General features: G+C 37.0%; 1 protein-coding gene across 3 annotated transcripts in view; it reads right to left on the bottom strand.

Moving 5' to 3' along the window:
• DNAH12 (dynein axonemal heavy chain 12) overlaps nucleotides 1-23,345 on the bottom strand; it is a 173,590-nt gene that overhangs the window by 111,000 nt on the left and 39,245 nt on the right. For 2 of the 3 annotated variants that reach the window (XM_060402345.1, XM_012099851.5), the window contains exons 15-28: nucleotides 22,195-22,329; nucleotides 21,433-21,626; nucleotides 20,468-20,711; nucleotides 13,208-13,393; nucleotides 12,334-12,534; nucleotides 10,387-10,581; nucleotides 9,441-9,562; nucleotides 9,064-9,346; nucleotides 6,061-6,180; nucleotides 5,599-5,755; nucleotides 5,192-5,364; nucleotides 1,309-1,461; nucleotides 600-839; nucleotides 17-262 (exon numbers count right to left, since the gene is read on the bottom strand). In XM_060402345.1, coding sequence (XP_060258328.1) covers nucleotides 17-262; nucleotides 600-839; nucleotides 1,309-1,461; nucleotides 5,192-5,364; nucleotides 5,599-5,755; nucleotides 6,061-6,180; nucleotides 9,064-9,346; nucleotides 9,441-9,562; nucleotides 10,387-10,581; nucleotides 12,334-12,534; nucleotides 13,208-13,393; nucleotides 20,468-20,711; nucleotides 21,433-21,626; nucleotides 22,195-22,329 — 2,649 coding nt within the window. Of the gene's footprint in view, nucleotides 1-16; nucleotides 263-599; nucleotides 840-1,308; nucleotides 1,462-5,191; nucleotides 5,365-5,598; nucleotides 5,756-6,060; nucleotides 6,181-9,063; nucleotides 9,347-9,440; nucleotides 9,563-10,386; nucleotides 10,582-12,333; nucleotides 12,535-13,207; nucleotides 13,394-20,467; nucleotides 20,712-21,432; nucleotides 21,627-22,194; nucleotides 22,330-23,345 lie in introns of those variants that run through there. The other variant, XM_012099857.5, reaches the window with a different exon arrangement.

Genomic DNA, 23,345 nt, shown 5'->3' with positions numbered 1-23,345 from the left:
CATAGTTAATACTTACAAGAATATCTTCATTTTCATTTGGAAATTTTAGTTTTAGGTTTCCAGCAGCTATTAAAACTGCTTTTACTGCTCGCATTCCATAGTCATAATGAAACTGTGATGAGAGCTGCTCTGAGCAGAGCCTGTAGGTCATCACTATCTTCACAGACAGAGGTTTTGCATTCAGAAACCCATAGGAGTAGAGGGAGATTTCTGCTATGAGGGCATAGTTTGGAACCATCATAGCCACTGTTCTGAAAAGCACCTGAAGCATGGAACAAGTGAAATATTTTATTTACATAAAGAAAACAAGTTTTAAAGCTAAGCATAAGCACCCAAAGATAATGAGCTGATATTCAAGTTTATTCCCCCAGTGCAGGACCTTTTCACTAACTCTTTAATTTGTTCAGTAGCATTTTAGCAGTTTTATGTATTCTAATATTCTAATGTTTTTTTAGACATTAAAAAAAGTCTTTACAGGTTTACCTTTCAGCAAATGGAAAAGGTAAAAGGGAGATTACAAATACATGTGAGAAAAGTGTACCGTTTTGAGTAGATTATGCTGATCACCAAATTTACACTCTTTAAAAAATATATATTACCTTAAGATTATCTGGTAATTCAGAACGTCCTGCATAGCCAGGATTCATGGTAATAGCTACGAAACAGTTTGGATTGAGTTTAAGCTCTGTCCCTTCAAAAGTAAACACTTCCAGCTTCTGTTGAATGGCTCTCTGAATGCAAAGGATCTGTTGAGCTACCACTGACAGCACTTCCAGCTCAATTCGATTAAATTCATCAAAGCACGCCCAAGCACCAGAAGAAGCCAATCCTTTAAAAAACTAAGGACAAGAAAAACGCTGATTTTCGTAGGCATGGGCATCTTTTGCGAAAATAAACATTTAACCGTTTAAGTCAAAGTTGAAGCGTGTGTGTTAGTGGCTCAGTTATGTCCGACTCTTTGCGAGTCGACTATCCTGTCCATGGAGTACTCCAGGCAAGAACACAGGATAGTGTTGCCATTTCCATCCCCAGGGGATCTTCCCGACCCAGGGATCGAACTCTGGTCTCCCACATCTCAGGAAGATTCTTTACCATGTGAGAAACTTGCAAAGCTTTTAAGTCAAAATTGAAAGTTAAGCTCAAGAAAAACCCCAAAGGGATCAAAACAATGCCTTTACCCATTAAAAAAAAAAAAAAGAGTGCAAATAATGCATAAACCACAATCGGTGTTTTAAATATGAATTTGCTTCGGCTTATCCAGTTAGCCCTAACTATAAACTACTTGTAATATTTAATATGTAACTTTACCTTTCCCATTGCTAGATAGTCTAGCCCATCTGAACAGTTGAATACCACGCACTGTACAGCAAGAGCTTTAGCCAAGTCCTTGGTGGTTTCCGTTTTTCCTGTGCCTGCTGGCCCTTCTGGAGCACCTCCAAGGTTTAAATAAAAGGCACCTATCTGAAAAGAAAAGAAAATGTGAAAAGAAATCCATGCTTAACTGAAAACAAACAAAAACTCTATAACAGGACAATTTCTTATATTAATAAAATGGTCTCAGTCTTATTTGTAGCTTCAGAGACAGTAATGCAATTACATACATCATTGATTTTTAGGACTCATTTCTGTAGCTGCAACAAGAAAAAGTGGTTTAAAGGATCTAAAAAAAGTTAAAATGTATGAAAATCTCCTTATCGTCTAATACGTCATATGTATTCCATTTGCCTTTTTAAAAACAAAGAGAATCCAGACTTAAAGTGTTAACATTTGATCAGAAATGTTTAATTAAAAGTGGTTAGGGAGGGCTTCCCTGGTGGCTCAACAGTAAAGAATCTGCCTGCTAATGCAGGAGGCATGGGGGTAATTCCTGATCTGGCAAAATTCCGCATGCTTCAGAGCAAGTAAGCCCATGCGCCATAACTACAGCCTGTGTTCTGGAGCTCAGGAGCCTCAGCTTCTGAAGCCTGAGTGCCCTCGAGCCTCTGCTCTGCAACAAGGGAAGCCAACACCAGTGGGAAGCTCATGCACCGCAGCTAGAGAGTAGCCCCCACTAGCCACAGCTAGAGAAAAATCCTGTGCAGCACACCAGAAGGAAAGAAATAAACATTAAAAATAACATGTCACTTTAAAAAAAAAAAGTGCTTACAGAAATGTTTGTAGAGACCAATTATGACAATCTTGATAGTAAGATGCAAGGAGAGAAAACACCAAAAGCCGAGGGTAATACATGGAGGCCCATCAATGGGAACATAAAGAGATGCCCTACTATATCCGTTCGTCTATGATTCACCCTGGCTGTCGCATTCCACTCTCGGTATGTTCTTCATTGTCTCCATCCCCATAGCACCGCTCTGTATTTCTCTTACCAGTAGCATCACCTTCATTGTGAAACCAGTTACCAGTTATCCGCTGATGCATGGCAAACTGTGACCTGCCTTTGCCTACTGGACTCCACTCTTATTGTTTTTATATAAGTTGGCGTATCCTCTAAGCATAGCCTGGGCACTGGGGTGGTTGCCCAAGTTGTCTTTTACAAATCTGGAGTCTTCTGTGTCAAATCAAGCTTGAGCTGATTAAGAGGGTTAAGAACACCGATCCTCCATCTGGACAGGGGCAAGTGTCAGCTCAGTGACCTTTTGATGTCAGAGGCAAAACACTCCACCCTCAGAGCAAGCTAACTCCACTCCTTTCTGAGCTTTGCTGAGAAGAAGCAAATGTAAAAAAAGTCTATGGCCTGGCTGCATGAGAGCAGAGCGATAACAGCCTCCCCATGCTTCCCATACTTCAGCTTTATCCCATGAATACCCTGAACCCTTCGCCTTCAGGAAGGGAGATCTAAGTTGTTTTCCTGTCTCCTTGCTTGGCTGCTCTGTGAATAAACACTTTCTCTGCTGCAAACCTCAGCATTTCAGTGTTTGGCTTGCTGTGATGAGTTAGGCAAATGAACGTAGTTCAGTAACATTTATATTATAGTTAACTAAGTTTATTTTTTCCCTCTCTCAGTTTTTAAGTTCCTTAAGAGTAATATCAGCAGCATCTGAATTCTTTCTGAGTCTGCACAGTGATTATAACAATGGCTGGAAATTGTAAGAAGCATACAAGTTACAGTCAACTCTAACTATGAAGTTTGTTTCATGAAAAACTCTGTGAGAGTTTGTGAAACTTAGCTGCTTTTAGATAAAATAGGGTTAAAGGACCAAGACTATATATATGGCGGGACAGGGAGTATATGGGAACTCTCTATTCCTTCTGCTTAATTTTTCTGTGAACCTAAAACTGCTGTAAGAAACTAAACATTTTAAAAAATAATTAATAGACCTATGAAAACCTTAAATATTTTCACCTTTACTAAAATCAAACAACAGAGACAGCTTATTAAATAAATGCAGTATCAATGATACTTCACCCATCATAAATTTGTAGTAAATACTATACTGTTAATGTCCATTAATGTGACTGCTAGAAACCTCAGACTCTCCTTTATTAAAATTTCCAAAAAATGCTTATAAATGTGTTCTCTTTATTATGGATATTAACTACAGTAGGAGATTTTCCCAGTGTTTAGTGTTTTATACAAGTGTTTAATGTGATTTTGATTTTATACCTCAAAGTTGCTAGGGTCCACCTTACAAATATTCACAGCTCACTTCAGTGAGCTCTGAGATAGGACACAGCAGCTTGAGATTCATTTACTCAACAAATCCTAGGGAGTAACTTAGGTACTTGTCCATCACTAGAGTAGAGGATAAGACAGACACAGTCTGCCCTTCCGGTAGCTTCTCGAGAAAGAGGATTTGGTGAAATATTTTATCATAGATGCACTACAATCTTCCTCAGATTCTTTTACTGGTCATTGCTTCCGTCCTTCCGATTGCTGTGGGTGTCATCTCCAAATAGCTCCCGATCATCCTTGTCTCCTGAGGTTTGCCCTCAGTCAGGAGCTCCCTCAGTCACAAACATCTGAATGCTTATTCACACCCCTAGCCTCAGGAGGGACCCAAAGCTGGTGACAATAAAGGGATAGAAAAGTTAGACCTCTTTGCCTTAAAGTGAAGTATGTCTGTGATGCCAGTCATGCTCCAAAGCTCCCCATGAGATCAGGTTAGGCCGTACATCCACAGAAACCACATCCATGCTCAGCTTCCCCCTCTGCTTTCTTCATTTTCTCACAGGCTTTTACTGAGAACATTCCCTAGACAATCATTTGCCCCATAATCCCTGTTTTATCTCTGCTTACAGACAACTCAAAGGCACTTTAACTTACTTAGTACAAGTGGATTGGTGTTTCTTTTTTTGTTTTTAATTGAAGGATAATTGCTTTATAATATTTTGTTGGCTTCTGCCATACACCAACATGAATCAGCCATAGGTTTACATACATCCCTTCCCTCTTGAACCTCCCTCCCACCTCTCACCCCATCCGGCCCCTCTAGGTTGTTTCTTGAGTCTCCTCCTCAATGCCCAGATAGGGTTGCCAGACTTAGCAAATAAAAATACAGGATGCCCAGTTACATTTGAAAATCAGATAAACAATGGATAACTGTTAGTATAAGTATGTCCATGTAATAATTAGGACATACTTCTACTAACAATTTTTCCACTGTTGATTTGAAATTCAAATTAACCTGAAAGTCTTGTATTTTATCTGACAACACTCTTCCCAGAGGTGTTTTTCCTGTTTGTTTTGTAGTCGTGGCGTTATCTTCCATAGCTTCCCAACAAGGGCAGCCCTCAGCATCACCTGCTCACACTTCAGCTCTCCCTCGCCTATTCAACAACACTAACTTGGAGTTCTAAGGCTCAAAGGTACTTCCTTCATCTTGTCATCTCTCCCAGAACTCCACTGAAAAAACTGATGTCATTTTCTGAAGCTCTGGCTTTTTCTTTAAATCTCCAGTACCTTCCTTTTTCTAATTATCCCCAAAGGGAGTGGCTCGTGATTTTCAAACAGAATTCAAACACACTCATGTTCTACTAAACCACTCAGAAGTAAATATTCATTATTATAACTTTACATAAAGGGAATTTGGGATTAGAAAAAGAAGCTATCCTTCCTTTGACTATAGCTATGGTCAACTATACAGATAAGAGAACGAAATGAGGATAGCCATGTTAAATTTGGACAAGAAAATATGATACCAAATCAAATAGTAATCTTTAATGTGTAAATTAAAATAATCTAAACACATACCAATGTTCTGTAACATCTGTCAGTTAGAGGAGTAATGACAAGTCGAGGTGAGTTACCAAGATATTCATAAGCATATTTTACGTTGCAATTAATGATACGAACTCGAGCGTTTTCATATTCCCAATAATAACGAAGCTGAGCAAGCCACTGGAAATCTGTATCGTGTGAGACACCTGGAAGGAATAAAGTAAAACAAGACACATAATCCTGAAATGGAAATAATTTGAAAACTAGATATTTTATCATTGTTTACAAAAGTATTAACATTAAAATAATTCACATTTTCTAATTTATAGAAAAGATCCTATAAAATAAATTCTGCTGAGAGAAAAAAGACATATAGTATAAGTTCTTGTTTCTAGAAAGTATCAATATTTTATCTTCAATATTAAGAAGAAGTCACATACCCATATCAATCATGTCCATGACCACATCTCTAGCATGGACATCGATAGTAACTAAAGCCCCCAGAGTAATCCTGGTCTGCTTCGATAGTTTTCCTCTTACCAGCTCCACAATATCATTTAGTTGATTCTGAAGTTCCTTATAGTACTTCCTTAATCCCTACAAAATAAAAAAGCAATTAAACTAACACTATATAGTAGCCAAAATGTGCATTTTATACATTTATTCTTTAACAAAATGATTCTGACTTTACAATGTGGCTCAGTATAAAAATGAATTCTAGAACAGAATAACTTTTGTCTATGCATAATAAAATTAAGAACCAATTTTTAAATAACTGTGTACTTTTAATGCTACATGTAGAAAGTAGAGGAAGATTGGCCTTGAAAATGATAAATAAGCTAACTAAAATATATATATATATATAGCATGTAGAAAAGAATGTCACTTAAAATATGCCTTACCTCTGTTCCACCACTTATAACTTCCTGTGTCTCAGAGGTCCAGAACATTTGAGAAACACAAAGTACCACCTGGCCAGGCCACTCTCGAACCCAGTCTCTTCTTGCAGATTCTGGATAAGCCTGGATAATTAAAGTGTATTTCTAAGTTTAAAAGGTGACAAGAGGAAAAAAGCTTAATGATTAACAATATGTAAGTACGATATTGGTTACATTTGTAGGCTAGAATATATTCATGAAAAAATTTAGATGACTATTTAAAAGATCTGAAATTTTTTTACAAGCCATATTTTTTAAATATTTGTTTATTGATAAAAGAATAGAAAGATGAGCACCCATATGTCAATAATCAGTTATCTCTGGAAGAATCTGATTGTTGATTCTTCGGAAAGCTATTTTCCATAGGATTTTTATGTTTCTTTGCTGTGGGGAGCTGTCAATTTTCTACATAATATACACATTACTTCTATTATAATGAGATATGAGGGTTTATTAAGGTTAAAAAATAAATCAGTCTAGCAATTTACATATATTGATGCCAAGATTTAACAGAAAAGAAGAATACACCATCTTGTAGCTAGACTGACTTCGTAGCTAGAACCCTTGTATTATTTCTAAAAACTTGTATGACCAGTGTATATAATTTGAACAATTATATATTTGTCCAGTTATACACAACTGAACAATCTATGCTATGAGTTCAAACTATACTTTCATTTCTTCTAAATTTTAAAGTTGATACTAATGGAATTTATACCCATATGTATACACATATTTACCTATTTATTGGCTGTGTTGCATAGCTTGTGGGATCTTAGTTCCTTGACCAAGGATTGAATCCAGGGTACGGCAGTGAAAGCACCAAGTCCTAACCTCTGGACCAAGAGGGAATTCCCTGGAATCTATATTTTTAATACAATGACACCATCTTGGATATAAGAATATTAAGCATAAAGATGAAAGTGAAAGTGAAGTCGCTCAGTTGTGTCTGATTCTTTGTGACCCCATGGACTACACAGACCATGGAATTCTCCAGGCCAGAATTCTGGAGTGGGTTGCCATTTCCTCCTCCAGGGGATCTTCCCAACCAAGGGATAGAACCCAGGTTTCCCACACTGCAGTAGATTCTTTACCAGCTGAGCCACAAAGGAAGCATAAGGATATAAATATTAATTATTAAAATGCATTTTCAGTAATATTTATGAAAAAAGAGAAAGTGTTAGTGGCTCAGTCTTGTTTGACTCTTTGTGATACCATGGACTGTAGCCCGCCAGGCTTCTCTCTCCATGGAATTCTCCAACCAAGAATATTGGAGTGGGTAGTCATGCCCTTCTCCAGGCAATCTTCCCAACCCAGGGACTGAACCCAGGTCATTCTTTACCGTCTGACCCACACTAGGACAGTCCATGACATTTAAAAAAATATCAAACATTTATAATATTTATAAATATTTATGAACAAATACAAATAACAAACTAACCTAGGTTTCAAAGAAGGCTAAGTTTCAAAGAATGGATGAGCCATTGCTAGGTACACAGAAGGTAAATTTCTATATGGATTAAGGAAATACTTTCATGGATAATGTTGATTCTTTCCTTTGTGCTTTGGAATCATAGATAGAAAATGGAGAGAAAAAGTCAAGATTTCTCCGCAAGAACTTTGAAACTGAACAGAATAGACACTGCAAGATGATTCTCATAGGGCTCTTGGTGAAGGAAAAAGGAAAAAGGATTCTTACTCAAAGTGAGTTGCTGGATATAAGGCTGCAATGCCTTTTAAAATATATATATATATATATATTTCGCTGAGCCAGGACTTAAGTTGCAGCATGTAAGACTGCACGTGGGATCTAGTTCCCTGACCAGGGATTAAAACCCAGGGCCCCCTGCACTAGGAGCTCAGAGTCTTAGCCACTGACCCACAAGGGAAGACTGCAATGCCTTTTAAAATGATATTTTTATTGTACAACTGTTCCTTTGTGGTCCTAGAGGAAGAAATATACTGAAATTTATTATCATTCAAGATCAGGTTAATTGAATTAGCCTAAGTGAGGTACATGTAGTGCCTACGTATTATATTTCTCTCAAATATTATAGATCCTCCTTTAATGTTTATCTCATTATGAGTTTTAAAGTAATTGTTTAAGTGTAAACAGCAATAAGTAAACCATATCACGCATTTAACACCCATGTCTGAGTTCTTTCTGACTCCATGGCCTTCACACAGGATACCCTAGATGGTCTTCCATTTGCTCTCTATTTGGTTAATCCCTACTTACCCTTTGGGTCTTGGTTTCAATTTTACTTTCTCTAAGAGCCTATCGCTAGCAACCTACCTTCCTCACTCCAGATTAGATACACCTTATTATTCTTTCTCATAGCACCTTTTTTTTTTTTTGAGCACCTAATTGCACATTATTATAAATTCATGGATGTGAGAGCTGGACTGTGAAGAAGGCAGAGTGCCGAAGAATTGATGCTTTTGAACTGAGAAGACTCTTGAGAGTCCCTTGGACTGCAAGGAGATCCAACCAGTCCATTCTGAAGGAGATCAGCCCTGGGATTTCCTTGGAAGGAATGATGCTAAAGCTGAAACTCCAGTACTTTGGTCACCTCATGCGAAGAGCTGACTCATTGGAAAAGACTCTGATGCTGGGAGGGATTAGGGGCAGGAGGAGAAGGGGACGACAGAGAATGAGATGGCTGGATAGCATCACTGACTCAATGGACGTGAGTCTGAGTGAACTCCAGGAGTTGGTGATGGACAGGGAGGCCTGGCATGCTGCGATTCGTGGGGTCGCAAAGAGTCGGACACGACTGACCGACTGAACTGAACTGAACTACCATTATTACTTTAATAATAATGTTAGGAACAGAGAAAAAAAGTAATAAATGGCTTGAAAGAATAAGACCCTTAAGTGTTAATTTACTGGTACTCATTCAAAAATCTCCTAAAAAAAAAGCATTTACAGAATATAGGATATACATTAAATTCTAGGAAACACACCAGCCTGGCTGCCGCGATCACATCATGAATACTTCGAAGCATCAAATCTTCTACTTGAATGAGCCACTTTTCCACGGCACCTCGAGCTGCAGACGTGGAAATTAGTGCAATCAGCTCCACTCGCTCGCCTTCAGAGCTATACATGGCCTTAATATCCAAATTGGGAAGGAACTCCAATTTGGCGATGCCTTCAAAGCATTTTTTCAAGTGAGGCTGAACTCTAAGTGGATCTTTGGTCTCTGACAGAATCTCTAGCATTTCATCATTAGATAAGAAGAAAAAACTAGGAAAAACCATGCAAATACAAAAGTTTTAGTTATAATTCATTGCACCTCAGAAAATGCTTTAATGAGAGCACAATTGATTATTCATCATACCGCGGGAAGAAAAGTCGTTTTTTTTCAAGATACGCGTTAAGGCCTTTCATAATTTTCTCCAAAAGTTCATTGCAGTTCTGCAGTTTTTCCAGTAAACCTGTTAAAGAAGTAGCAGCAAGAACCTAAAAGAGACCCATTCATTCAGGTCAGAACTTATATACCAGATATAATGATAAGATCTCAACATTAACTTATACGTCAAAAATGTTAAGATGTCAAAAGACTTACAAAAATTGTCAAGAAGTTTTTCATAATGTAAAACTATTAAAATTCAGTAAACCATAAGTATTCTTACCCAAAGTTGATAGTTGTGAGTGAGAAATTATGATTGTTATGCATATTTTCATTTTTCCTGTATTCTTCTGAATGATAGGGGAAGACTATGTTAGTTTTGTTTGTGATTTAATTTTTACATTTACAAATGTCAACTATAAACAGTCTATTTTTACACTCTTAAAAGATTCAATAAAACCTTTTACTATTAATTTTTTTACTATTTATTTTTTTCTAAATATTTATTTTCATTTATTTATTTATTGGCTGTACTGGGTCTTAGTTGTGGCGTGTGGGATCTAGTTCCCTGACCTGGGATCGAACTCAGGCCCCCTGGATTGGAAGCATGGAGTCCTAGCCACTGGACCACCAGGGAAGTCCCCTTTACTGTTTACTTTACAAGAGGAAGCATGGAGTATACATTCTAGAAGCCAAGTAAGTTAAATGCACATTTGAAGCAGCTCCACTATACATATTAAAGGGTTATGAACAGGGTATCTTAAGAACTGAAAAGTAAAATTATTTATGCTTCCTTTTATTTCCCTGAGCTTTCCAGTTTGTATACAATGAGTAGGTTTTATTTCTGTAGTTGGAAAAAAAGTGAAATGCCTTTTGTAATAGCTAGAAACAAAGGTTTCCCCTTTATTTGAAAGAGAGAAAACAAATGCTTCACCTTTGGATCTTTCGCACAAAACTTCATGATATCCCTCCAGTGTCTGTCTACTGTCTGAAACTGACGCCCTTCTTCCGGCATCTGTTGCATGATATCCTCAGAGCAAAAAATGGGCTCCAAGTATAGCCAGTGAGCTTGTACCTTTAACCATTCATCAATCGTTTCTTGTATTCGAATCAAACGGTCCTCCCATGCCTTAATGGAAAGCATATTATACTGAATTCCAGTTATTAAAGGAACCCTGTAAATTATAACAAAGGCTATGCATTTTACATTCACTGTTATTTTTAAATCAGCACAAAACAGCTCAAAGTCACTGTGGGTGTCTCACACTGGCTTCGAAAAACTAGGAGGTCTGAAGTTTTCCTAAATCATTGAAACTCACAACTGTAAATGACTATAGTTATTTAGACCAGTTTCCTAATCCCTAGGTGAACTGTCTCAAGTTTAAAAAGCATCCAGGAATATATCTTGCCCCACACCAGTGGTTATCAACCTAGGGGCTATTCTGCCCTCACCTCAAAGACATTTCACAATGTCTGGAGGCATTTTCATTTGTCACAACTAGTGGGGTGAGGGTTCTACTTATATCAAATGGACAAAGGTCATGGATGCTGCTAAATACAGGACAACTCCCACAACAAAGAATTATTTACCCCAAAACGTCATTAGTGCCATGTTGGGAAATGTCCACACAATTTGCTCTACATCAACACAATTTGGAGGGGGGAATCTTATTACCACACATCTCCAAGAATCCATTAGATATTTCGTTAGCCAAGGAACATGTATATAATTTCTCTTTGATTCTTAAATCTATGGCCTGAGATACTATATATCAAGAGATTGGCCTCACATTTTTGTTTGAAAACCTCCAAGAGAGCTTTCAAATTTGTCTTATAAATTCTCCTTTGTCAAAGAAGAGGTACTTGCAAAAGACATCTTATCAGGAAAGGGTTAAGTCAACCTGACTCAAGGCAAGATGTGCAGCTTTATATCCTTTTAGAAGAACATAACTCTTGTCTTCCACAAATATTCAAAGCTGATGGACAGGGAGGCCTGGTGTGCTGTGATTCATGGGTCGCAAAGAGTCAGACACGACTGAGCGACTGAACTGGAACTGGAAATGGAAGGTGCCCCATAACAACACTATGCCTAAATTAAAACCAGACTGCTTTATTTCGAATTTCAGCTTTGTCATTTTTAGCTGTGTGAACTTGGGTAAATTTTCTATCCTTGGTTTCCTTATCCATGAATACCGATAATAATGTGCCTATCCTGGTTGTCTGCTCTGAGGATTAAATGAGTTAATAAATGTAAAGCTCCTAGAGTAGTATCTGGCACATATTTAGAAGTCAATAAATACTAGGGAGAAAATCCAGTTGTTGCTGATCTTTTTTCCACTTTATATAGTCTCCAGTTAGAATATTAATACCAAAGCTCCTAGTTATTATAATTGATTTATTTACAGTAAATAATCTGTATTTACTCACATCAACTATAAGGTCATGACATTAAATTATCTTACAGTCTCAAATATCACTTGTTTTCTTAAGTGGAAAATAATTCATTAATTATTCTAAATGGTTCTCAAGCTAGTTCTCAAATATAAAGTACAGTTTATAGAACTTCACTACAAGTTACAAGAATATACTATGAAACAGGGCCTAGGCTATCTAAAGTTAGATTAAATAATACCAACTGTTTTCCTTCCAAATCTATCACTGTCATTGGAGAAGATTTTTCTTAATAAAACATCATTTGTTCTTTTCAAAATCATTAATGTCTCATCTGTTCTATATATCTTCACATTAATTTTAAGGTAGATATCTGTTCCTGTACTTCAACAAAGCTATCCGACAAACTTACTTATTCCCACAAGAGTAAATATGTAATCAATTTCAATCTTTATAAATGACCAGGAGTTGATTATCATATTTAACAAACCTTGATCTCCTTTTCAAATGGTTTGATGAACGGTGAGCCTCTCATTGTCTGAGTTTTTATAATTTGATCATCGAGGAGAGCCTGAATCTCGTCTACTGAAGAAAGAATACAGACTCCAGTATCACGATATAAGCTTATATGAAAAGCAATATCATCCCAAGTTCCCATCATTGTATGCATGGCTTTCTCTAATGAAAATTCCTAAACAGGATAAAAAAGAAAGAATGGGATGATAAATAAGGAATCTTATTTACTATATGTATGGACTTTCCCTAATGAATTTAGTAAGCATTTGGTGCATTTTTGTAAGATATTCTGCAACTGTCTTTAAGTTAGAAAAGGTTTTAAACAACTATACAATTCCTATGGTGAATGACAATGTAGTTTTTAAAAATTCACTTGTTTCAAAGCTATCAGTATCAAAACAGACAACAGTATGAAAGACCTGCTGGATTTTCCCTGAGGTGCCTTTTTGCAGTCTACAGTCGGAAGATGTTTTCAGTGTATTCAGGAAGACTACAGGGCCATCCTTACTCTGCCTAGAATACATACACATCGCATGCCACACACACAGGCATCCATTTCCATTCTCAGTGGAAAAAAATACATATCAAAACTAGCATATCACCCACACATATCAGAGTGTGGCAGAATTAAGAAGAGGTCAAAAGAACCATTTCTACTCTGGATTCAGGACAAGGGAATCATACAGAAGTATAGACTTTGTGGGGAGAAAATACGAGTGGCCTTCTACCACTTTTCCCCAGCTTCTCCCACTGCTATCCTGAACTATGCATTCAACCACAACTAAAACTATGATCATTTAATTAACAAACTCATCGAATAAGGTATTTCAGTAGATCCGCACATTTACCTTGCTTGCACCTGCACTTATCACTTCAAATTTGTCCAAGTATGGTGCAAGGTTTAATTTTAAAACTTTCCTCAGTGTAGTTCCAGAGTCTGGAGTTAAGTCATAGCCTACAATTTCTGATAACTGCTTCCAATGACGTGCTCTCATCCCTGGATTACAAAGGATAGAGACAGTAGGGATGTAATCCTAATGATGAAAATGGAAACAATAATGAGTCACTCACTTGACTTTCATACTCATAAAATTATCTAATATATTTAATGAGCCCATTTAATATTTAATGAGTTAGATTCAGGAGGGGAGAGAAACTAACAAAATTATTCTAAAGTTCATCTGCACAAATAAACATGTAGAAATAGCCAAGAAAACTAAAAGAGTGAAGAAAGGAGGGGTGGTGGTAAATGTTCTGTAAGATATAAAAGTCTATGCTAGAACTACAATAATTAAAACTATCACAGTATTATAGAAATACAAAGTCATGTTTATTCCATAATGATATGGAGAAATATATAGAATGACATAATATATAGCTATATACACACATACATAGCATAAACAGGAAAAAAGCCTGCACCAAAATACCAAAATATAACCATCTGGAAATGAAAAAATACTCAACAAAAACACTTAATTCATCACTTTTGATACGGATATTAAAACATTTCCTTTACAATCAGGAACAATATAAGCACATCCATGGTATTTTTAATCAACACTGTATTGAGTCTGCAGCCACTGAGGTAATATAAATAAATAAAAGCTATGGAGGAGGAGTGGGATCGAGATGGCAGTGTAGGAAGACCCTGAACTCACCTCCTCCGACGGGCAAAGAAGGAACGACAATGAAATAGGTAGAAGGGGTGGAGGTGCAATCTAGTCAGAAACCAAACCCCGAGGTCAGTGACACACAAATGAGAAGGACGTCACACATGCGGAGTTCCTCTCCAAGGAGCACGGGGTCTAAGACCTACTTTGGCCTCCCCTGCCTGGAGGTCTTGCACTGGGAAGACAAGCCTCCAGACTGTTTGGCTTTGAAAGCCAGTTAGGCTTCCATTCAGGAGAGACAGAGGGTTATAGGAAACAAAAACTACACTCTTAAAGGGTACAGGCAGAAGCTCACACGGTCCAAGTTCCAGCAAAGAGGCAGAAGTTTGACAGGCACCTGTGTCAGACCCACTTGCTGATTTTGGAGAGCCTATCAGAGAGGCAGGAGGCCTCTGGGACTCGCCCTGGGGACAGAGATGCTGGTGGCAGCCATTGTGAGGATCACCAGCAAGTATCATTTAGGAATTCTCCCTCTGGCCTGATAGTGCTGGGGGCTTGCCCTGGCCCCTGGAGGGCCCACAGCAACCGTGCACCACCAGGATACACAGTCACACACAGAGAGAGGCTGCCCCATCCACAATGAGCCTGAAGCAGCACTGCCTAGCCGCATGCCAGCCTCACCAGGAGACCGCCATGCCCACCAGGGCACTGACAACAACTGCATGAGTCACGGTGTTGCAGCCAGACAGGCCAAGGGCCAGGCCCACTTATACTCTCAACAGTTAGGCCTTTCACAACATAAGGAAGCAAGTGGTATGAATAGCAGACACCCCTGGAGCAGACAGGTCTAGTGCCAGAGCTAGTGTGCTGCTAGGCCATATAGGATGTCTCCTATATAATGTCACTTCTCCAAGATCGAGAGACCTAACAGTCCTATCCAATACACAAACATGACCACAGGGAATTAGGCAAAATGAGGAGACAAGAGGAATATGTTCCAAACAAAGGAACCAGACAAAACCTCAGAAGAACTATATTAAATGCAAATAAGCAATCTATCCAATATAGAGTTCAAGGTAATATACAGATGCTCAATGAACTCAGAAGAATGGACAAACACAGAATTTCAACTAAGAGTTAGAAAATATAAGAAGAACAAGTCAGAGGTGAAGAATATACTAAGTGAAATGAAAAATATGCTAGAAAGTATCAACAGTAGATAGGATAATACAGAAGGACAGATCAGTGATTTGGAAGACGGAGTATCAGACATCACCCAAGCTAAGCAGGAAAAAAGAAAAAAAAAGGATTTTATAAAACAACAATAGTTTAAGAGACTTCTGAGACAACATCAAGTATACTCACTTTCATGTTATAAGGACCCCAGAAGGAGAAAATTGAGAGAAAGGAGGAGGGACTTCTTTAAGGAAATATTAACTGAAAACTTCCCTAACCTAGAGAAGGAAATAAATACCCTCCTGTGCTTATTTAACTTATATGCAGAGCACATCATGAGAAACGCTGGACTGGAAGAAACACAAGCTGGAATCAAGATTGCCGGGAGAAATATCAATAACCTCAGATATGCAGATGACACCACCCTTATGGCAGAGAGTGAAGAGGAACTAAAAAGCCTCTTGATGAAAGTGAAAGTGGAGAGTGAAAAAGTTGGCTTAAAGCTCAACATTCAGAAAACGAAGATCATGGCATCCGGTCCCATCACTTCATGGGAAATAGATGGGGAAACAGTGGAAACAGTGTCAGACTTTATTTTGGGGGGCTCCAAAATCACTGCAGATGGTGATTGCAGCCATGAAATTAAAAGACACTTACTCCTTGGAAGAAAAGTTATGACCAACCTAGATAGTATATTCAAAAGCAGAGACATTACTTTGCCGACTAAGGTCCGCCTAGTCAAGGCTATGGTTTTTCCTGTGGTCATGTATGGATGTGAGAGTTGGACTGTGAAGAAGGCTGAGCGCCGAAGAATGGATGCTTTTGAACTGTGGTGTTGGAGAAGACTCTTGAGAGTCCCTTGGACTGCAAGGAGATCCAACCAGTCCATTCTGAAGGAGATCAACCCTGGGATTTCTTTGCAGGGAATGATGCTAAAGCTGAAGCTCCAGTACTTTGGCCACCTCATGCGAAGAGTTGACTCATTGGAAAAGACTCTGATGCTGGGAGGGATTGGGGGCAGGAGGAGAAGGGGATGACCCAGGATGAGATGGCTGGATGGCATCACTGACTCGATGGACGTGAGTCTGAGTGAACTCCGGGAGATGGTGATGGACAGGGAGGCCTGGCGTGCTGCGATTCATGGTGTCGCAAAGAGTCGGACATGACTGAGCAACTGAACTGAACTGAACTGAGGAAGCACAGAGAATCTCAAACAAGATGAACCCAAGCAGGTCCACACCAAGACACATTATAATTAAAATGACAAAAATTAAAGATAAATAGAGAATCTTAAAAGCAGCAAGAGAAAAGCAACTAGTTATGTATTGTACAAGGGAAATCCCATAAGACCTTAAGCAGACTTTTCAGCAGGAACTCTGCAGAAGGAAGTGGAACAATATATTCAAAATGATGAAAGGAAAAAACTACCACCAAGAAAACTTTACCTGGCAAGGTTATTTTTCAGATTTATCTTTATCTCTGAAGAAGAGACAAAGACGTTCACAGACAAGCAAAAAGCTAAAAGAGTTTATCACCACCAAACAGATCTTACAACAAACATTAAAAGAAATAACAAGTATAAATAAGCAAAACTGTAAAAGGACAAATCTCAGTGGTAAAGACAAACCTGGAGAAAAAGTAGTTAATTAACCACTCATAAAGCTAGGAGGAAAGTTAAAAGACAAAAGCAGTAAAAAATCATCTCTATCTGCAATAGCAGTTAGGCAAAAATTAACAGATGTAAAAAGGATAAAACATTAGGGGAGGTTAGTAAAAATGTAAAGCATTCAAACTTAAGAAATCATCCACTTAAAATAGACATCTGTAATAGGTTGTTATAAATGAACCTCCTGATAACTACAAACCAAAACCATGTAACAGTTACCACAAAAAGAGAGTCAATGCATCACAGAAAACCTCAAACAGGAAATTTTAAAATACCAGGGGACAAATGAAAATGAAAACATAACATTCCAAAATCCATGGGACACAGTGAAAGCAGTTCTAAAAGGAAATTTTACAGCAAACAAGTCCACCTCAGGAGATAAGAAAATTCTCAGTCTAACCTTAACCTGAAGGAACTAGGAAAAGAAGAACAGACAAACCCCAAAGATAGCAGAAGGAAGGAAATAATGAAGACCAGAGTGGAAATAAATAAAATAGAAACTAAAAATAAAAAAGAAAAAGATCAATGAAGCTAAGAGCTAGTTCTTTTAAAAGATAAAATTGATAAACCTTTAACGAGACTCATTAAGAAAAAAAGAGAGAGCCCAAATAAATAAAATCAGAAATGAAAGAGAGGTTACAACTGACACCACAGAAACACAAAGGATCATAAGAAGCTACTGCAAACAATTATACACCATAAAATAGACAACCTAGAAAAAGTTAATAAATTCCTAGAAATGTAAAATCTTCCAAGACTGAATACGGAAGAAATAGAAAGTATGAACAGACTATCAGTAATGAAATTGCATTAGTAATAAAAAATGCCTAACAAAGAAAAGCCCAGGCCAGATGGCTTCACAGGTGAATTCTGCCAAACAATTAAAGAAGGGTTAACACTTTTCCTGAAACTATTCCAAAAAATTGCAGAGAAAGGAATGCTTCCAAATTTATTCTACAAGACCAGTTACCACCTGGATACCAAAACCAAAGAAAACACACAAAAAGAAAATTACAGGCAAACATCACTAATGAACATAGATGCAAAAATCCTCAACAAAATATGAGCAAACTAAATTCAACAATTAATTAAAAGAATCATATATCATGATCAAGTGAGATTTATCCCAAGGATACATGGATGATTCAATATCTGCAAAGTAATCAATTTTAACCACCTTAAAGAATAAAAATCATATGACCATCTCAATAGATATAGAAAAAGCTTTTGACAAAATTCAATGTCCATTTATAATTAAAAAAAAAAACCTCTCCACAAAGTGAGTATAGAGGGATCATACCTCAATATATTAAAGGCCATATATGACAAGCCCACAGCTATCATCAAACTCAATGGTGAAGAGCTGAAAACATTTCCTCTAAGTTCAGGAACAAAACAAAGTTGCTTACTCTAACCATTTTTATTCAATATAGTATTAGAAGTCCGAGTGACAACAGGGAGAGCGCATTTGATTCCTGGTTGAAGGACTAAGATCACACGTGGCCCAGCCAAAAATAAAGAAAGAAAATAGCAGGGAAAAAAATTATTGATACTACTAGTGGTATGGGACAATTTATCTTCCATCTCAAGATGACTTTCAGAGATTATGATGGTGCACTGCTATGAAGACAGGAATAATGGATGTTGCTGATAAGAAAGGAAAAGAGGAATATCATCTGGATAAATGTAAAACATAACCAAAGGCTTAAATGCTAACAATAAACTACAACTAAATCTCTAACTGAAGAAAAAAGAAAGAAAAAATTACTAATATTTGGAATGAAAAAGGAGTTACTCCTATAGATTTCACAAACATTAAAAGATAAATAAATGTTATGTGCATTGGAGAAGGAAATGGCAACCCACTCCAGTGTTCTTGCCTGGAGAATCCCAGGGACAGGGGAGCCTGGTGGGCTGCCGTCTATGGGGTCGCACAGAGTCGGACATGACTGAAGTGACTTAGCAGCAGCAGCAGCAGCATGAGCAACTTTATGGCAATAAATTTAACAGTTTTCAAAAATGGAAGATTTCCTTGAAAATTACAATTTACTAAAACTGACATAAAATTAACACAAAACCCAAATATTCCTATATCTATTTTGAAAAAATAAAACTGCTTTCAAAATCCTTCCCATAAAGTTCCAAGTCAATGGTATCACTGGCAAATGTTTCTCTAAAATATTTTTAAAAGAAATAATAACAATTTCATTCAAATCTCTTTTGGAAAATAGAGATAGAATTTCCTGCTTGTTTCAAAAAGTCAACATAATCCTGATAACAAAACTTGACAAAGATATTACAAGAAAATTAAGACCAATATCTCTCCTGAATATAATCTCAAATATCCTCAATAAAATATTAACATACAAAGTCTAGTCTTCCTAGTCCTGTTTCCAGAACTATTTATATCCTGTAAATCAGTAAGAAAAAGACCAACTATTAAAAATGGACAACGATAAGACCAAGTAGTTGACAAGCAAAGAAATACAAAATATTCTTAAATATATTAATTTATGCTTAACACTTTATGTAATAAGAAAAATGAAATTCTACTAGTAGATTACCAAAAACCCAAGTATGATGACACTATGTTTTCAAGGTTGGTGTAAGTATATATTGGTAAAACACATACAGAAGATAATTCAACTATAGACTTGAACCTGAAATTTACTCTTTGGCAATTTACCTTGCAGTTCTCACTTCATACTTAGAAATTTTTATACCAATATATAATATTTATAGGTATAAAAAATAATGAAAAAACTCTATATATAGCAAGAAAAGATCTCTAAGATAAATTAACCAAAACAATGGGGGAAATAATACATACAGCATGTTAATTTTATGTAAAAAGATAGGAGATTTAGAAAATATACTCATATCGTTATATGTGTTAAAAAAAACTCTTAAGTATACAAAAGAAAGTAATAACATAGCAAGGAGAAGTTCAGGTGTATCTTTTTTATATTTGTAAGCCATGTGTATTTACTAAATATTAAAAATAATTTAAAGCAGTTTAAAAGTTTTTTCAGGCAGCTCACAGAATCTCTGAGAGTGCTAGACATGGACTGGAACCATGCTGAAAATCCCATGACAGTTTGCACTCGGAGCATGCTGACAGTGGAAGCGTGGCTCTACCAGCCGTATGAACCACGGCCACCACTGCCTTGGGAGGTTGGATGCATTATTTACTGCCGCAAAAACTGTTACTATCCTCTCTTTAAAGATGAGGTGAGTGACACATGAGAGAGGCTAACTATCTTACACAAGGGGCATATTGCCATTACTAAGCACAGACGTGTGATATAAACCTAGGTAGTATGACTTCAAAGCTTTCTCAGGTAACTGGGACTCTGTGCTGCTGCTCACAGTATAGGCTGACCTGTTTACTCAGTAATTTTTTTATCCTCCTCATATCAGTGTACCTGGTCATTAAAGTCTTTTCTATTTGTCAAGCATGTTCTAGCATGTTCTGTGAAGGGACTGATTACGATGACTTCCTCAGGACAGAATAAAGCATGAATTAAGAAATAGATCAAGTTTTCTGGATTCAGCTTTGGTTTTGCTTTCCAGTTTTTCCATTTCTCTTCATTAGCACTTGCTGCAAACAGTTCCAGCAGGGCTTTCTAAAATGCCATTAAATGTGTTCATACCTTAAAAACTTTTATCTGCTCCATTACTGTAGTGCACATAGTAATGGTAGGATTCTCTTTTGGTTCCTCTTCAAGTTTCTCTTCTTCCAGAGATCGTCTTTTTGCTGCTTTTCTTTTTTCTTGTAATTCCTTCTTTTGCTTTGTTTGGAAAAATTTCAGAGTCTTAAAAATTTCCCGGGAAAATTCCTCTACATCAGTTTCCATGGCTTCCCCATTAAGGTCCAAAAACCCTCCATCCATCCACCTGAAAGAAAAAATAATATTAAACTCAGAGACTTTTGGTGTGTTAAGAGGCCTTAGGCTAGGTCCTTCATCTTGTGTTTTGTTTTTTTTTTTTAATATAAATTTATTGATTTTAATTAGAGGCTAATTACTTTACAATATTGTATTGGTTTTGCCATACACCAACATGAATCCACCACGGGTATTCACGTGTTCCCCATCCTGAACCCCCCTCCCACCTCCCTCCCCGTACCATCCCTCTGGGTCATCTCAGTGCACCAGCCCCAAGCATCCTGAGCAAGAGCAGGTAACTGTTTTTCTCAGTCACACAGAGCTGATGACAGAGATAATACTAAATCCACCACATAAGCTATGCTGCATATGCTAAAATATGAATCAGATTGTTAATGGACAATTAATGGTACCCAAATAAAATGCTGTTTTGACTCCATACTTCTAATTTTTGGTGTTAAGCATGAGTCAAATCAACTAACTGCATTAAAAATGGAATCAAATCTGGAAAACCCAAATGAGACTTAATTAGATATTATATTAATAAGGTTAGGTGGTACCCTAGCAACATTTGACGCTTCTCCTATATGATATTTGGTTTTTCTATCAAATGGACTGGTAAGTCCTACTTTTAAACACTTAGCCAACAACAACAGCAATAAAAATCAATGTATGTTTTATAAATCTTTTTATATCTTTGCTGAACTGTTTATTACATTACCAGAAATTACCGTTTTTCTGTTCGTTGCCACTTCAAAACTAAATTAAAAAACTTCTGATAGGGCTCAATGTTAACTTTTAATTTATCCAGTTCAGGATATTTTGTCAGTTCCCATTTGAAAAGTTCCTCTTCTTTATTAATAAACTGAACTGCTTCTTCAGATTCCTGAATACGTTTTTGTAGTTGTCTTACATCTGTCACATACTGAAAGCAAAGCATTTTTCATTTCAAGAAATACTCAAGTAATGTTATAAAAATAAGATTAAATAATACTTCATAGGCTATGTCCTTGTGTATATATATATATATATATATATATAGCGGCTTTATATATCAACTGCACAGCAATATTATGACAGAAAGCAAAAAATGGCTATGTCTACTTAACTAACCCACAAAAAAGATTACATAATTAGCAGCAGTTCCAGGCCCCTTTTTGCCTTAGTAAGCACATGCTTTTCTATATTATACAAACATGCCTGCTAGCGTGCTAAGTTGCCTCAGTCATGTTTCACTCTTAGCGACTCTGTGGACTGTATCCTGCCAGGCTCCTCTGTCCATGAGATTCTCCAGACAGGTGGACTGGAGTGGGTTGACATGCCCTCCTACAGAGGATCTTCCCGACCCAGGGATCAAACCCACATCTCTTATGTCTCCTGCATTGGCCAGGCAGGTTTCTTATTTACCAATGGGGCCACCTGGGAAACCCTATACAAACATGTCCTATACTTATCTACCAGCCTGCCACAACTACTGTCTATATTTATCAGACCTGTTGCATGCGGTCCAATTCTGCAAATTCTGCAAATTCTTCCATGCGCCGTGATTCCTTTTCTACTTCCAAAATCAGTTTCTCTCTCTTTGCTATTAGTTCATTTTCTTTTCTATGTTTAGCATTCTCAATGAGCTTTAAAAGAAAACAATTTCATCATGTTAATTATTTTGCCACAAAACAAAGAATGATCATATGAGAAATATAAATGCTTTGTACAGTAACAAAAAACATCAGCAAAGTAAAAGTAAAACATTGTACAAAAAACATTGACGGATATGAAAGGAAAAGAATAATAAATTACACAGAAAAAATTTTCTGTATCTCCCAAGTGACCATAATAATTTTTAAGTAGATATTTTAACTATTTAACAGATTCTGGGAAAATAATAAAACCTACCATATATTGAGCATTTCTTATGTCGAGAATTATTAAACACTTTACCTACATTACCACAAGTATTATATCCTCATTTCAGAGATGAAGAAATTTAAGCATATAGAGATTAAGAGGCAAGTCCAATGTCACAAGATCATGAAAGCCAAAATCTGGATTAGAACTCTGGATTATCTGGCTGAAGTCAATGCTTTTCATTACTATACTATCTCACTTCCCAATTTAGGAAAAGCTAGCTTAAATTAGGACTTTTACAAAATTTGAACTATATTCAGTATTAATATAAAATCCTGAATCTGCAACTTCCTCCTGGGAAAGTTACTTAACTTCTCTGAGACACATTTTTCTCAGCTATGAAATGGGGGAAATAAGAGCACCTGGGATTTTTGTCAGTATTAAATGATTTAATAAATGGAGAGTACTGAGTACAGTGCTTATGATTGTTATTCTTTTAGTAATTTCCTTTTTTAAAATTTATTTATTTTGGCTGTGTTGGGTCCTCACTGTGGCTCGAGGGATCTTCACTGAGGCATGCAAACTTCTTAGTTGTAGCTTGAGAACTCTTAGTTATGGCCAGGAATCAAACCGCAGTCCCCTGCGTTGGGAGCATGGAGCCTAGCCACTGGATGACCAGGAATCCCCCTATTATTAATTTGATAACAGTTCTAACTTTTTAATGTCAGTTCCACTTTTTAAAACCTTGTGGGTTAAGCCTGTCTTAAGCCTGCGGGGCCATAAATGTTTCTAATCCCAA

This window comes from Ovis aries, chromosome 19 (genome assembly GCF_016772045.2).
Source record: "Ovis aries strain OAR_USU_Benz2616 breed Rambouillet chromosome 19, ARS-UI_Ramb_v3.0, whole genome shotgun sequence".
NCBI lineage: Eukaryota > Metazoa > Chordata > Mammalia > Artiodactyla > Bovidae > Ovis > Ovis aries.
This window is presented reverse-complemented; position numbering and strand designations above follow the sequence as displayed.